General features: G+C 43.8%; 1 protein-coding gene across 1 annotated transcript in view; it reads right to left on the bottom strand.

The window, feature by feature from the left end:
• The window catches only part of arid1b (AT-rich interactive domain 1B), a 165,251-nt gene that overhangs the window by 32,803 nt on the left and 117,011 nt on the right, over nucleotides 1–15,437 (bottom strand). Inside the window, exon 6 of the mRNA XM_086126861.1 lies at nucleotides 3,468–3,554. Within this exon, the coding sequence (XP_085982987.1) occupies nucleotides 3,468–3,554 (87 nt within the window). The remainder of the gene's footprint in view (nucleotides 1–3,467; nucleotides 3,555–15,437) is intronic.

The raw sequence follows: 15,437 nt of genomic DNA, 5'->3' as shown, positions 1-15,437 counted from the left end.
GAGGATAAAGCAGATCGGAAATGAAATGCTAAAACCGGTTCGCAATTGCAAAATATGTTTCTTTGTACTTACAAAATGTATTCAAATGACAACCTTTTTTTGCTTTAGTGCAAGAACAAGAAACGCACCCTCGTTCCTTTCTCTCTCTCTCTGATATTCTTTTCTCCCTTTGCAACATGTCTGTTTGGGTTGGGGCGGACGCCAGTTGCCAAAAAAAAAAAAGCAGATGATAACTTCCTGTTCTATGAGGTCACTCCAGCCCGCCAGGGGCAGTGCTTAAAGCACGGAAAATCCCCCACTCACAGCTTGAGAATGCATCGCAACAAACGTCATTAGTGACCCACGGGTGACCCAGGGCATGTCTAAAGGCCCGTGGCACCCGGAACACAGTCTCCCAGAACCTTTTCGTGCATTAGCTTGCATGCCACTGGCTTCCGCTTTTCCCCGCGGAGCCGAGCTGTTCTTTCTCTTCGGCTGTTTTTCCGTCACTAGTAGCCTGTGACCGAATCGGTCGCAGCTTCGGATTTGTTTTCCGCCCCCCTGTGACTGCGACGGCTTTGTTTACATTCGCCGAGGTGACGTTCTGTATGTTTTGCGGCTTTGTGTGGGCATGCTTCGCGTGGTGGGAACTCACGGTAGTCGTCGTAGTTACATATGTAACCATCATTCATGTGTGTATAACTTTTAAGTTAATAGTTAGACACTTTTTAGCAGCTTGTATTTGAATTGTCTTATCAAGTTACATCTCTCAGTATCTCCAAATTGCTTGTCCTGTCGCTTGTCCAAACAAGGGTGAACATTTTTCTTGTAACATCTGACATGAATTTGGATTGAATACCGCTACCTTGGACATTGGGTATTAGGAAAAAACACACAAAAAAAGAACTTGGACTAAAGTCACAGAATGTCTTGTAAAATGAATTCAAAGTTTGCAAACGCACACGCTGTGTGAGCTCCCCCCTGCAGACGGTGGCTTTAAACATTGTGGTGTAAGCGGGCAAAGTGCTCCGCGTGTGGAGAATAAGCTGCTGATTTGACCATGGCTGCTTCATTATTCTAAGCGGCTCTGTCAATAGGTGCCTCAAAGACTCTCAGGCTAAAATTCCCCTCTACCATTCAAATTGACATTTGGAGCAATCCTCGTCTGGGATCCGCACTCTCAAGCCACCATGTTCTTTTTTTTAAAACCCACGTAAAGGTCTCCCGATCCAAGACAAATGGGGAAAGGTTGCTGAATGGCCCTTGAAAGAGGATAAAGTGTGTGTGTGTCTGCGTGTCAAACTAGGTGGAAACGGATTAGTACGCTTGAATGTAAACGTTGATAAGCATCAATATTGTTGCAAGAGCATCCAGGAGCAAATCCTTGGGCGAGTTTGGGGATATGCTGGGGGTGAAAGTGCAAGGAACAACAGTTGGACTGGAGTTGAACAGTTGCAATGATTTTTTTTTTCATCGACATTTCAAGTGGTATTAATTTGCTTATTATTGCGGTTCAACTGCACATTTTTATTCAGAATAAAATAACATAGGCTGTTCGAGTATTTTCAAAATTATGTCCAATTTTCCACAGATTAGCATCTAGGCTATTACATAAAACGCTGTGAATGCGGCAAAATATGAAAAAGTTCTACACTGCCGTAAACTACAACCACAGTGACAGTGGTAGCTGAAACTTTACATCATTTTCTTTGGAAAGGCATAATGTCTTGGATTACATTAGACTGTGCCACGTGTGTACCTAATGCATTGGTCGGCGAGTGTGTCTGCTCGCTTGTATGCCCGTAATTGCGCCTCTGACTGTATGGGGGCAGATAACAGACAACGCAAGCAATAAATGCTGCGTGTGTATGGGAGAGAGAGACGGAGGCCACAACAGTTGGGGAAAAAAAGTGTGTGTGGGAGGGAAAGAGCAGTGATTGGGGCCCGAAAGTGCTTAGGCTGCGAGTGTTGGGTTTAAGGAGCGAGGACATTATTGTAATGTTTTGCTTCCATTAGGATGAGAGCATGTTGGGAGAGGAGATGTGGAGGAGGAAAAAAAAAAAGAGCGTGTAATACCGCACTTTAAATTGCCTGGAAAATAGATGGAGGAGAAGAACAATGTGTCGAAAGCGCTAAAAGCAAATAACACATTCAAGGATTTCTGTCTTTCTGCTCGGTTCACTCCCCCGGTATACACACACACGTACACACAAAGCTCTCCCTCTTCCTGGCAGAGTGAACAAAGGAGGCAGCCGGCAAAGCATACATGGGAAAAAGTGGGAAGGGACGTTCAGCATATTTATCGAAATGAAGAGATGAGTGAGGCTCTTAAGGGAGGCAAGCACTTGAGCAAAGTGGGTGTATTTGGGTGGGGGAGTTGTGTGTGAGTGTGTGTGTGCGAGGGGGGCATAATTCTTGCTCGAGAAAATCACACAAAAAAAATCTCACTTTTAACCAGTGTTGTATTTTCTTTAGACGACAATAGTGAGAGTTTAGAGGCATTAGAGAGCAGCATTAAATCTCCAACTGGATTTGGAAATAACCTTCCACAGGAGCCACCCTCATCGGCTCCCCCTGTCTGTCTGACTGATGATGACACGTGTGTAGGAATGGTTGTTCGTTTCTATATGTGCCCTGTGACTGTTTGGCGACCAGTTCAGAGTGTCGTAAGCCCAGCAACCCACCGCGACACCGTTCAGGATAAGCAATGTTGACAATGGATGGATATTGTCTTGTTTCAATAAAATGCTACATGCACAGACATCGTGTGTATTGCGACAATTAGGAAATAGAAATGTGAAATGATGAGCGGTCATTAAAATGATCTCTTAACATATCCAAAATTCTGCCACTGACTGCCAACTCATATGAACTGTCTCATGTCAGGATTCCCAAATAACGTATTTTCCGCACTATAAGGCGCACATAAAAAGGATTCAATTTTCTCAAAAGACGGTAGTGTGCCTTATAATCAGATGTGCCTTCTATATGGATCAATATTCAGATTTCTTGGACTGTAAAGCGCTTTGTTCCGGCTGGTGGTTGTGAAAGCTCCATATAAATAAAGCTGTATCGTATTGTATTGCCTTCAGTGTAGCTCCATCTAGTGGATGCCTAACATAACCTCAGCCACTATTGTAGCTTCTATTCTATGCGCCTTATAATGCGGTGCACAGTATATAGGAAAACAGTTTTGAAATAGGCCATTCATTGAAGGTGCGTCTGACACTCCGAAGTGCCTTATAGTACGGGAAATTCGGTATATAGGTACAGTATATGGAATGTGCAGTATAATCATTGACAGTGATGCATAATGGTGCATTAGCATTACATTTGCTCTGACTAATGTGCGCATGAAAATAATAGCAACGACCGCATATTTTACGTTTGACTTCACGGTCTCCGCGAAGGCCAGTCAGAGACAGTGGGCGGGCCGGATGTGGCCTCCAGGCTGCACTTTGCTCAAGTTTAGTATAGTGTGTACATACCGCGCTCTTGAGCCATAGGTGAGCGGGTGACTGGTGGGCGGGATCCATCCGATCCATTCCCAGAGCTCTGTGGGTTTGAGGTGGAGCCTTCAAGAAGACAAAAGTCAGAATATGAACATGCAGAAATCCAACTGTGTATTGTATAAGTTGCCAAATGAATCCTACTATCCTATCCTTGCCAAAAGACAAGAGCCACCAGGTTTTGTGTATTAACGATCAATTATCTGACAAATGCACTTCCAGAGGACATGCTGAGTCATTTGACCCTGCGCCAGCTCTTTGTGTGAGCATGGAAACATGGGAACCATCCCCTGTAGGAAACCGGAGCCATTTGAGGATCATCGATTCGTTGCTCGTGCATGTCTTTGGACTGTGTAAGTTCCATTGAAATCCAATAAGAAGTTGAGAGTCTGATTAGGACAATGGCAGACAAGGAGCATAGTGGATTGATTTGGCTTGCAGCAAGGAGAGAGAGCAGCAAATTTAACCTTTTATCTTGGAATTCAGGCCTTGAAACAGTCCCCCCCACCCCCTCCAAACTGGCTGCTGATGATATGCATAATTCACTGTTTAAATCCCAGTGCCGTGCAGCATTACAAAAACGAAAGGCTGGTACTTTTGAGCCGCAAATCCAGTAACAAAATTATTTTTGTGGACAAGATGGTATCATGCAGCGGAAACAATATGTAGATTTTAGATAGGTTTGTTTGCTTAATCCTTTTTTTTTTTTTTTTTTTTTTTTACATGTGTGCATGTGTGTGTGCATGAGTTGGTTGTAGCTGCCAAAAGAAGCGGTAATACATGACTGGAGGTGGCACGCTCCCCACATCAACAAACCCAATTAAAGTCAACATAATTGCTTCGCATAAAACTGCATAAACAACATTTCATTCCACTAGGCCGCCTACAGTCGCAAGCACTCACACACACGCGTGAAAGTCATAAAAGTAATTGCAACAACACATGTAAATAAACACTCGCAAGTACACAAGGAAACAAGTAAGGGCACAAAGACATTGGGTAAGGGCCAAAAATGGATCTCTCATTCACACACGCGCACGCGAAGCCCTGCTTCACACATGGGTGGATCCGGCGGCACTGCTTCAAAGAGAGAATATTCGATGAGTTAGTCTGTCAACATGTGGCAGGAGGGAAGGGAAAACATCCGCGCGTGATCGTTGAAGCGGCCCTCAGATAACGGTGGAAGCGTTACTGACGTGCCTCTACGTGTAGAGGATGACAACACTTCATCAAAAGTTTGTTTTGAAGTACAGCTGCAGCATCGCAGGAACATGATCACATCTCACATTGCAATTTTTTTTTTTTTTTTACTTTATTTGGGAATTTCCGTAAAACGAATGACTGATTTAAAAAGCAAAGCACCGTATTTCTTCTTGTGGTCTTATATCACTTACCGCATGCACAGAGGAATTCACGCGGGTCGGCGCTAATACGTTCTTTGTGTGTTTCGTGAAAGAGACTTGGAAACATAATAATAAAGTCATCACAAAAAGAAGGAGAAAAGTCATTGAAAATCCGTTCCGAATGTCATCACTCCAGCAGATTAAAATCTGACTAGATGGAAAAGGTTGTTCCTGGACCAAGAATACAAGCGAAACAAAATGTAATCATCTAGGTCCAAGTAAATCATCCATCCATTCATTTTCCAATCCGCTTGCCCTCACAGGGGTCGCGGGCGTGGTGGAGTCCATCCCAACTGTCTTCGGGCACTAGGCCGGCCGGGTGCACCCTGAACTGGTTGCCAGCCAATCGCAGGGCACACACAGACAAAACAACCAGTCACGCTCACAACCTGTCATATCTGCTTTTGGAGTGCGAAAGGAAACCGGTGTACCCGGAGAAAACATACGCAGGCACAGGGAGAACATGCTAACTCCACACAGGAAGGCCAGAGCCGGAATCCAACCCTGCACCTCTGCACTGTGAGGCGAACGCACTAACCAGTCGACCACCGTGCCGTCTGCCAAGAAACTTAATTCATTCTAAATTATGCTTCAAATTTAAGATTGCAAGTGTTTGTTGAACTATTTTGTGTAGTTGACCTCCAACAGACACGAATGATTCCACGCAAAACGGCAGTTTGTTTGTAGTTAAGCCGAAAATTGTTTGCACACAAAATAACTGGTACCGGTAGCTATTTGTCTCTGCTGAGTCAACTATAGCACAGGTTTAGCTTGGCAGATAAGGTAGACGTTTACTGCAAAACAATGACCTGCTGATATAAGTGTGTGTGTGTGTGTGTGTGTGTGTGTGTGTGTGTGTGTGTGTGTGTGTGTGTGTGTGCGTGTGCGCACGTGTGCGCAGGGATGCATGCCAGGCGTCAGCTTTGCTGTCAGACCCTGTTTGCCTGGATGGCAGACTGATGGTGGCAGCAGATTGTGTCGCGCGCCGCTATGCACTGTGCACTACACGCCGATGCAATGTCTCGGCCCGAGATGAGACAAGAAATAACCAACGAGGCTTTTGCGTATATTTGAGAGCGATTAAGGGAGATGACAAAACAGAAAAATGGAAACTAATCCGAAACACAAAAGTCTCATTGACGAAGAGAACATTGTAAACAGATAAGAGAGGAGTAGCGGAAGTTTGATAAGGCTTCAGGCCCTCCCTGTCCGAGTCGAGTTAAGCTTCCAGCACTTCGTAATTATTTCACTACCAATTAGTGTCCAAACAAAGCCTATCTCTCCCTGACAACCTCCTCTCCCCCTGTCCTCCCTCCTCTCCTCATCCGAAATGCCATTAAATAATTATGCTTAAATAAAACAAACAGGCTCCACAGTGAGTCCTGGCACACTTAATCTGTACCATTAATAATTCATACACTGAATCTCTGACACGCAGTTCTTCACCGTGCGCTGCTGGGAGAGAGAGGAAGAGCTAAATGTCAGCAGTATATCATTTCCTGTATACGAACCAAAAAAAATAAATAAATAAAATAAAATCATAATAATAATCATTTGTATGGAAATGCTTCTGCCATGCAGGGTCGTCTTCCGAGCTTTGCATCGGAGTGTGTGCGTGTGATTTTATCCAATTGTAGGAGACTCACCGCGCATATATTCTAACCATGCATGTTTGCATGCAAATACCGTACACTCGAATCAATCTCGCAGCCCATGTGTCTTCGCTTGAATGCATATGTGGACACCAGTGTGTAGATGACACGCGCAGATCTCCGCTGCGCATGCGTAAGAATCGAGTTGAAAAACAAGAGAGGCTACAGAGCTGTATGCCTAAGCTTGCAGGCATTGTTTAAAAGAATTGAAGCCACAAAACCACACGTGCGCAATTTTCTCACCACGCTCGATTATTATTATTTTTTTTAAACCGAGAAACGTTTCCGCATTTCAATATTATTGTGGCCTGTCACATGGGCGATTGATTCGCCGAGTGTTACGCTGCCTCGGATCACTTCACTACACGTCACGGGAGCAAAACAGCACCATTATTCAGCCTATTGGTGTTTTCTGGCAGTGTTGGGCTGTGCAAATGACAACAAATGTCCTACGTGTGGATAACACGGCGGTGCACGCACGTCCCTCTCGCTGCACACATTGAGCAAAATGTCAGTACAAACGTTCATAGCAGTGACGGTGGTCCGTGTAAGAAAAAAAACAAATTTCCAACAGGTGAAATAGTCCAAACCACAACTTTGTACGCTGCTTCAAAATAGAGCTAGAGGAAAAGTTGATAGCCAAAGAGAGTCCCTCACTCATAACGCGATCCATCTTTATTTATAAACCGCTTTCACATGACAATATTTGATCACACTGTGATCAAATATTGTCACAAAGAGATGACAACAACACAAGTTAATGTTAGCGAACCGATACCGAAAAGTTCTCCTCTGTTGTGGTTTCGCAGCATGTTTCGTTGTGAATGATGCGGTCAGTAGAGCTGAGTAAAGTCAAATCAGAGCCGTGCGTGCAGTGAAAAAAAATGGCAAGAGTGTGTCAAAATCTACACGACTGCGTATGAATGCAAATTGGAATATCGGGGCAATTTGAGTAACTACGTGGTGGTCTTTTGACTTGACAAAAAGGTAATTTAAAAACAACAATACACAATCATTTTATTAATAGTTCCCCACCCGTTAAAATGATGATACAATAAAACATAAACACACACAGTTCCAAGAACATCACTGACAAGCTGTCCAGGGGCATTAGCATATCGTCACATCATTTTAGAGGGTGTGTAGACTTTTTATACCCACTGTATTTAGACAACCCACATGCTGAAATTATTCATATTTATAATCCTAGACAGGTTCTGTTTGTTCACTAGCAGTTATTTTTTTGGTCTGCTCGCAACAATGTACAGTATTTACGATTGTTAAACTTTATTCAACACGGTGACTTCAAAATAATGCGTGCACAAATTTCGAACTATTTTTCCTTTGCTATCGACAAGTATACCACCAATGTTATCTTTTGTTAAGAAGAGACCACATATTCCAAGTGTGTTGAAGAAAAAATGAATGCACCATGTTAAAGTGTGACAGTCAATAAGAGGATAACAAAAGCAGGTTTTTTAAATTCCACTGAGAAGTTAAATAGCAGTCATTTAATCAGTATAAAAAGACACTGAGTGAACATGCCCCCCCCCCCCCCCCCCCCACACACACACACACTTTTCGTACGCTGAGGCAACAGGGCCAAAAGGAAGTTCATTGCATTTATTTTGGGAAGATAATGCTCCTCGGTAAAAACCCAAAACACATTTGAAATTCCTCTTCCGCGAGTACTGTCAAGGCAACCCAGAGTCTTCTTTTGAAGAGAGGGGATGTAGTCTTTGAAGCTTTTTTTTTCCCATCAGGATTTTCAAACGCAAAAGCTTGTTAAGTTCAAAGCTGAGGGGGAGGGCTTGTGGCCATATTTCTGTTTTGTTTCAGGGCTCGGCTAATATTAATCTTCAGAGTAACTGCATGAGTGCGTATGTGCTTACAAATGAGTGCATGTGACACGGTGTGTGCGCCGTCGTGCCAATGAAGGAAAGTCCAATATCAATCAATGACCAGACCACTTGTTGTATGCAGTACATGCATCTCTGTGTGCAGATAAAAAGTACTTTGAATGTACTTAATTGGATCAAACAAGAGGAACAATTGTATTACTGTATTTCCCGCACAAGAGTGCGCTTTAGAGTCTAAGGCGCAGCTTCAATGAATGGCCTATTTTAAAACTGTTCTCATGTATAGGGCGCACCGCTTATAAGGCGCATAGAATAGACGCTAAAATACAGACTGCGGTTGCGTTATTCATCCACTAGATGGAGCCATTTATTTATTTAGAGCCTTCACATACACTGCAGCTATACTGAACATTTAAAATGCCACATCCAAGAAATCCGAATATTGATCTATGTGTGTGTATATATATATATAAGGTGCATCGGATTATACGGCACACTGCCGACTTTTGAGTACATCGAATGCTTTTAGGTGCGCCTTATAGTGCGGAAAATACGGTAATTCTACCACACAGCTGCATTGGTTGCCGGTGCGAATGTTCCTCATGTTGGCGGTGATAGACCGTGCCCTGTTGAAGCAGCAGGGGACATTTTTCCAAAAGTGAGGACACGACAGTGAACTCAAGAGAGAAAGGGCTGCTTCAGCACTGTCTCTTAAATGCAACCCTTAGGCTGTAAATGTACACACACCTTCCCCAGCCAACACACCCACAACAAGGTAATATCTCCTTCTTGACTTTATAGTCGAGAGCAAAATAAACAAGAGGCTCCAGTAATGGGGGTTTAGCTCTCAATGGGTGTAAGCCAATGCCTCTCCAAGCCAGGGGCTGATGCCAGTTTAACTAGCCCCTGCAGGGGACGAGTGCAGGCCTGCAGTGGCTCACAAAACAAGCGCTCTCACTCTCCAGAGATCCTCATTACTTTCAGCGCTGAGTAGCAAGTGCAAGTAAAACAAAAGTGCAGCTTAAGCTAAAAATGCAACGGGAAGGATAGAGAGGAGGGAGAGAGAAGTAGATGTTGGGGAGAGCGTGCAATTGAACACTGCTCCAATTTGAATATTTCACTTGGACGAAGTCAGAAAAGAATTTCTCATAATGGAAAAACACAGGCTTCTTAAAACACAACCCCCCCCCCCCCCCAAAGAAAACAAAAAACGTTTGTTTTGTTTGCACTGTGTAATTTATTTTTTTTAATAGAGCGGAGAACATTTTTCTGTTTTTATGTCAAAGAGGCAGAGAGGTGGGAGAAGGGGAAGAGTGGGAGAGAGTGAGAGGTTTAATGTGCAGATGGGAATGGGAGGAAGAAGATAAAACAGAAGGACAGAAGAGGGAAAAGAGAGCTGCAGGAGCAGTATGGAGGAATACAGGAAGGAGGGGAAACGCAGGCAAGAACGGGGATGGAAAAATGGGTATGGTTCCTCGGTGGGAGGCCGGCACCACAGCGATGCTCCCAGCGAATACAAACACAGAGGGGTGAGGGGAGGGGGGAGGGCGGCGAGGGGGTGAATATGAGGGAAACTGAGACATGAGAGAGACCAGAAGAGAGAGCGAGCATGTTGAAAGTTAATATGAGGCCGAGAGAGGGACAGGGAGTGCCACAGGCGTGTTCACATGCAGGCGCTTTCGGTTTGGTGCGACCAAGGGGGGGAAGAAAAAAAAAATCTGTTCTGCACTGTATCAAAATTCAACCCCTACTCTCTCCCACAGCATTCTTGTAATAACTTGCCCCCCTAACGGAGGAAAAATAAGTTGGAATGAGCATTCCCGTGGCGTGTCTTCCACTTAGATATTTTGTAGCTTGCAAATGAGTTTCTTTCTGTGCTCAGCGAAGTCATTTACCGGCAGCATTATCAACAATGGCTACCTTAGGGCATGCGGCTCTCATTTGTGCTGGATCCCGTCGGCGTCTGTGCTTGACCTTTGACGTAAGCGCGGAAAATGCACCGCAAAGATTCCTTTATATCCGCGGCACATGATCACAGATTGGAATACGAATGTATTTTCTTGCCCGCATTACAAGCAAAACACAGGCTACGCTGCAAACGACGGCGATGGAATGGAAAACAAGTCGGACCTTTGAGAACACCGACCGGACCGGCCCAGCCTTGTTCACTCAGTGCCATGTGTCCGCTTACATACCTCCATTCTCATCCCACTGATCGGTGTTTTTTTTCTACAGCCTGAGGAGATTCCTATTGCAACATATACAGTGTTATATGGACAAAAATAATAACATACTAGACCAGGGGTGTCAAACATACGGCCCGCGGGCCGGAACCGGCCCCCACGGAGGTTCGATCCGGCCCGCGGGATCATTTAAAAGTGAAAAAAAATGCATTGAAGACACAGAATGAATATTTTATATAAAATGCAATTCGTGGATTACACGCTAGGGGGCACACTGTTTTGATCACAGTCGAAGACAACATTGTTTTGATCGGGGAAGAAAACAGCAGTCTCAGTCTGTCACCGAGATAGACCCAACGCAGCAAATGATATGAAAGCCCCAATCAATGCTTCTTGAGACCAAAGCAAAGGAAAGAGATGATATTTTGGTGATTCATAGCACAGTATGGTATAATGTTAATGGTTCGGCCCACTTGACATCTACCGAGTCTGTATGTGGCCCACAATGTGAAATGAGTTTGACACCCCTGTACTAGACTAATAAGTGTAAACGGATGGAAAAAGTCAGTCTCTCAAAAAAAAAAAAATTGGGGAGTGTTTGTGGAAATACCGAACATTGATCTGGAGGAGCAGGAGTTCACTTCTACCGACCTTCTACGAAATGTCGCTACAAAGCTGGAAACATTAAAATGTCTTGGTTTGATGAAGAATTAAAATTCAGGGTGAGTAAGTAACTCTGGGTTTCACCCTAACTCTGTACCTTGGTTAATTAATGTATTCAGATGAGTCTCATGAAGCTTTTTGGACATTTAGTGGAAGTCCGACTATCCATCCAACAATGTCATCAAATCTTCTTTTACTGTTTTAGGCGGAGAAGACTCTGAGCATTGTCAACGTGATTTTTAAAAATGAGTCAATATGTGGTGGCCTGACATCTGAGCAGGCAGAGTGGGCTGCGTTCCCACTTGACGATGCTTGTCTCTTTTGATATGGGCCCTCTAATTGAGCGACGAGTCCAGGGAGTAATCCGTGTTTTGTCAAAAGTTAGCCGGCATTGGTTCCAACTCGCCTATGCCCCTAATGAGGACAGCATTACAGAAAATGGCTGGATGGATGTTTTAATTGTGGAAATGTAAGTGCTGAGACAGGCCCGTGCCCTGGAAACAGACTAATAAGAGGAAGACATATATCTGGCAACGGCTTTAAATTGTGAAAATAACTGATTCGGATGCCCCCTGAGCGCCTCCCTGGTGAGGTGTTCCGGGCATGTCCCACCGGGAGGAGACCCCGAGGAAGACCCAGGACACGCTGGAGAGACTATGTCACCCAGCTGGCCTGGGAACGTCTCGGGATCCCCCGGGGAGAGCTGGAAGAAGTAGCTAGGGAGAGGGAAGTCTGGGCTTCCCTGCTAAAGCTGTTGCCCCCGCGACCCGGCCCCGGATAAGCGGTAGATGATGGATGGATGGATGGAACTCACTCACTACCAAAGAAATATTTACCGTATTTTCCGGATTATAAATCGTTTTATTATTTTTTTCATACTTTAGCCGGGAGTGCGATTTATATACAGTACTCTGGAGCGATTTATGGGTGAACATTACAATATCATTTCACATGTTATTTTTACATTAAACCGCAAGAGGGCGCTCTAGGCCTATGTTGATAAGTCGACGATGACTCTGACATAAGCGACGTAGAAAAGGAAGCGCCGTATCTTCTCCCTCCGAGTTGACGGAGTTGTTTAAAAATGACCCAGAGGGTGAAGATTTCATTGGATTTAGTGATTTGGAGTGACACTGATGGTTTGGGAAACTTGTTACATACTATAGCTATCTGAAGAAATCTTAACATGTTACGTGAACATACCAGGCACGTTCTCAGTTCGTTGTTTATGCGTCATGTAACGCTGTTATATCATACACTTATTCTGCCTGTTGTTCTCTATTTTATTTTTTGTTTAAATTGCCTTTCAAGATGACATGTCTGTTTTTGGTGTTGGATTTGATCAAATAAATTTCCCCCAAAAATGCGACTTAGACGCCAGTGCAAGATATAATTGTTTTTTTTTCTTCTTTATTATGCATTTTATGGCTGCCGCGATTTATACTCCGGAGCGATTTACAATCTGGAAAATACGGTACATATCTTTTGAGACTCCACATATTCAATCCCAGTTACTCTTTTCTATTTTTTTTTTTTTTTTTAAGGAATAGGGTAAAAAAGAAAATGGCCGGCACTGAATGAGTTTAAACAACTTTAACTGGAGGCTTTGACTCTTGTGACTCCTTTCAAGCTTTCAAGCGACTTTACTGCTTTGCTCCACTTCCCATTTATCTGGATGAGAGAGAGATGTCTTCTCGCCTTCTCACCAATGTTTCATGAAAGGGAAAAATGACTCAAATGACACGAGTCATAGTGAAGAAGGCCTTTTGCGTCTGCTGGAGAAATCGAGCCTGTTTTTGCACATGGATATGAGGAGGAGATTGGAGGTTGAGCAATGTGATTTCTGCTCGACTGTCGCAAATCTAGCGCAACAGGAAAATCAATTTGGCCCGGTGTGTGCCTTTTGGGCTCCAGGAGAGCAAGGCGAGGGCCGGATAATGTTCCAGCGTATTGGATTTTCTTCATGGAGAGACTGGTAAAGATGTGAGAATCACAGGCATGCCTTGATAGATTTGTGTAAGTGCGCGGGTATATGATAGCCTGGCAATATGTCAGTCTCCCACATGCTCACCTCTGACTGCGTCTCTATCACAGTCACATCCCAGCAAGCAAGCATTTCTAAGTGATTTGTATGTGCAACCATGTGTGCCGCTACGTATGCCCTGCCTAGCTGCTGTGTTATTTTTCAAATATATTGTGCAGAGGTGGTTGACAGCCAGGTGAAAGGATGACATGATGAAATTGCTCTCTGACCGCTGCCACGGCGGCTCGTGTCGTCCTGTGAGAGCTCAGCCGTGTGACGTGTCACATCAGTGCGCTGAGAGAGAGATGACAACAGCACACCGCTGCTTAAATGCGAGGGGAGACTTAACATGGCATCCATGAGTGATTTAAAAAAAAAAAAAAGTTACGCTTTCAATATGGAAGATATACAGAGATGATGCCAGCCTTTCTTGTAAATAGCCAGTCATGCTGTAGTTTGTGGCTGATGCTGTACGAAGCAATAATCAATCTCACATCTATCCCCGAACAGAAAATGACTTTACATTTTAAGCTATATTGATGCAGCGTTTTAAAGGATTTGGGATTGTACGAGGCCTCACCGTTCTTTAATAAAGTGGGACTCTAAAGTTGCTGGTTGACCTCTTTACTTTCCTTTTTAAACTTTCTAGATATTACTTTGAAAGGGAGAGATGCCCGCAAATAATTGACACCCACTAAAAGGTTTGTAGTTGCCAACAGATATCAGAAGATGGCGGAAAAGAAAATGTTTCGATTAAGAAAAGGCTGTGGACTGATGAATTGAAGCTCCTGCCCTCAGTTCAACATAGTTGCTTAGGAACAAAACAATACTTTTATATTTGACACAAAAACAGCAAACAGTCGAGTTTTCTCTAAGCATCTAAGCTTTCATACATACAATTTCCACTCTTCTGGGAAGACTTTCCAAGATTCTAGAATGGTGTCTGTGGCATTTTCTTAAAAAAAAAAAAATCACTGTTTATTGTCCAAAAACGAACAAATTTCTGTCGACAACTCAAAAAACATGAGTTGCCACTCTCTGTTTATCCAGCAAGAGTCAGTGTAATGAACAAAAACAAGCAATAACATGACTTGTTGGCATTTAAAGCACAATCACAATGGAGTCTAATCAGACAAAAAAAACTATCAAAATACCCAAATCATCAGCGTAAATTCATTTGAAAGCCACAATCCGTCATCACAGAGCCAACGCCGCCACTCGTATGGCAGTAACATTAATAAAGCACAGTGAAATGGAGCCACAAGATCTGTTGTTATGAGCTTTTCACAACCGAAGCTCAGTCAGTAATGCAGCTGAAAACAATTTGTTTTACTCACTAATTAAGTCGCTTATTAATGTTTTGTTGATTTAGTGGACACTGTTGTTCATAAAACTGAATAATGAAGAGGGAGTTATGCATGCGCTTATTACGGTGTTGCTCTGCCTCCTCTTTCGCTCGCTTTGTTGCACCAACTCCAACAAGCGCATTAATGAAAGTGTCTTAACTTGTGATGAAGAGTTAGAGTGTGGAGGCTTTAGTAATCAGATATGTGGTAACCACATTAGTTCTCCCGTGTGTCTCTCCCGGGCTGGCTGAACATTGATCTCATTCAAAGTGAGTGTCGGAAAACCGCTAAGACGCGCCAAATGTTACGCACGGCTCCACACTTTATCACTATTTATTTGGCACGGGGAAAAAAAAATATATCTTATGACTCATGTCCCAGCAATCAGTTTCACTCCCCATCTTTGCCACCTTACTCGGGATTCTCAGCACGGTTCTTGGCACGTGCACATGCAAAACTACTGTCCCAGTTTTCATTAGCGTCAATCACTCTGGCAAGGAGGAGGAGGCCTGACATCAGGATCTCGCTCAAGACATTTTGCCCCGCCTCATCACATTGAATGACAGCTCTGAGCCACGCTGATATGTCGCTCAGCTGCTCGGTGGGGCAGAGAGGTGGCCGGATGATGAGGGAGGCCAGGCTGGGATGGCGTGCACGGGTGCACACACCCATCTCAAATTCACTCTCATTGTGATAAAGCCAAGCCTTTATATACGCTAGCTGATCACACCCTCTGCTGAGGCTTAAAGACAGACGTGCATGGTCTAACAATCATTTACTATGAAAACTGTTCTATATTTTATTACGACAATGAAATAAT

Source organism: Hippocampus guttulatus, chromosome 13 (assembly GCF_054856545.1).
Source record: "Hippocampus guttulatus isolate MCC_2025c chromosome 13, RoL_Hgut_1.0, whole genome shotgun sequence".
In the NCBI taxonomy this organism is placed as follows: Eukaryota; Metazoa; Chordata; class Actinopteri; order Syngnathiformes; family Syngnathidae; genus Hippocampus; species Hippocampus guttulatus.
Note: the sequence above shows the minus strand (reverse complement) of the source record. Positions and strands in the feature narration are given on the sequence as shown.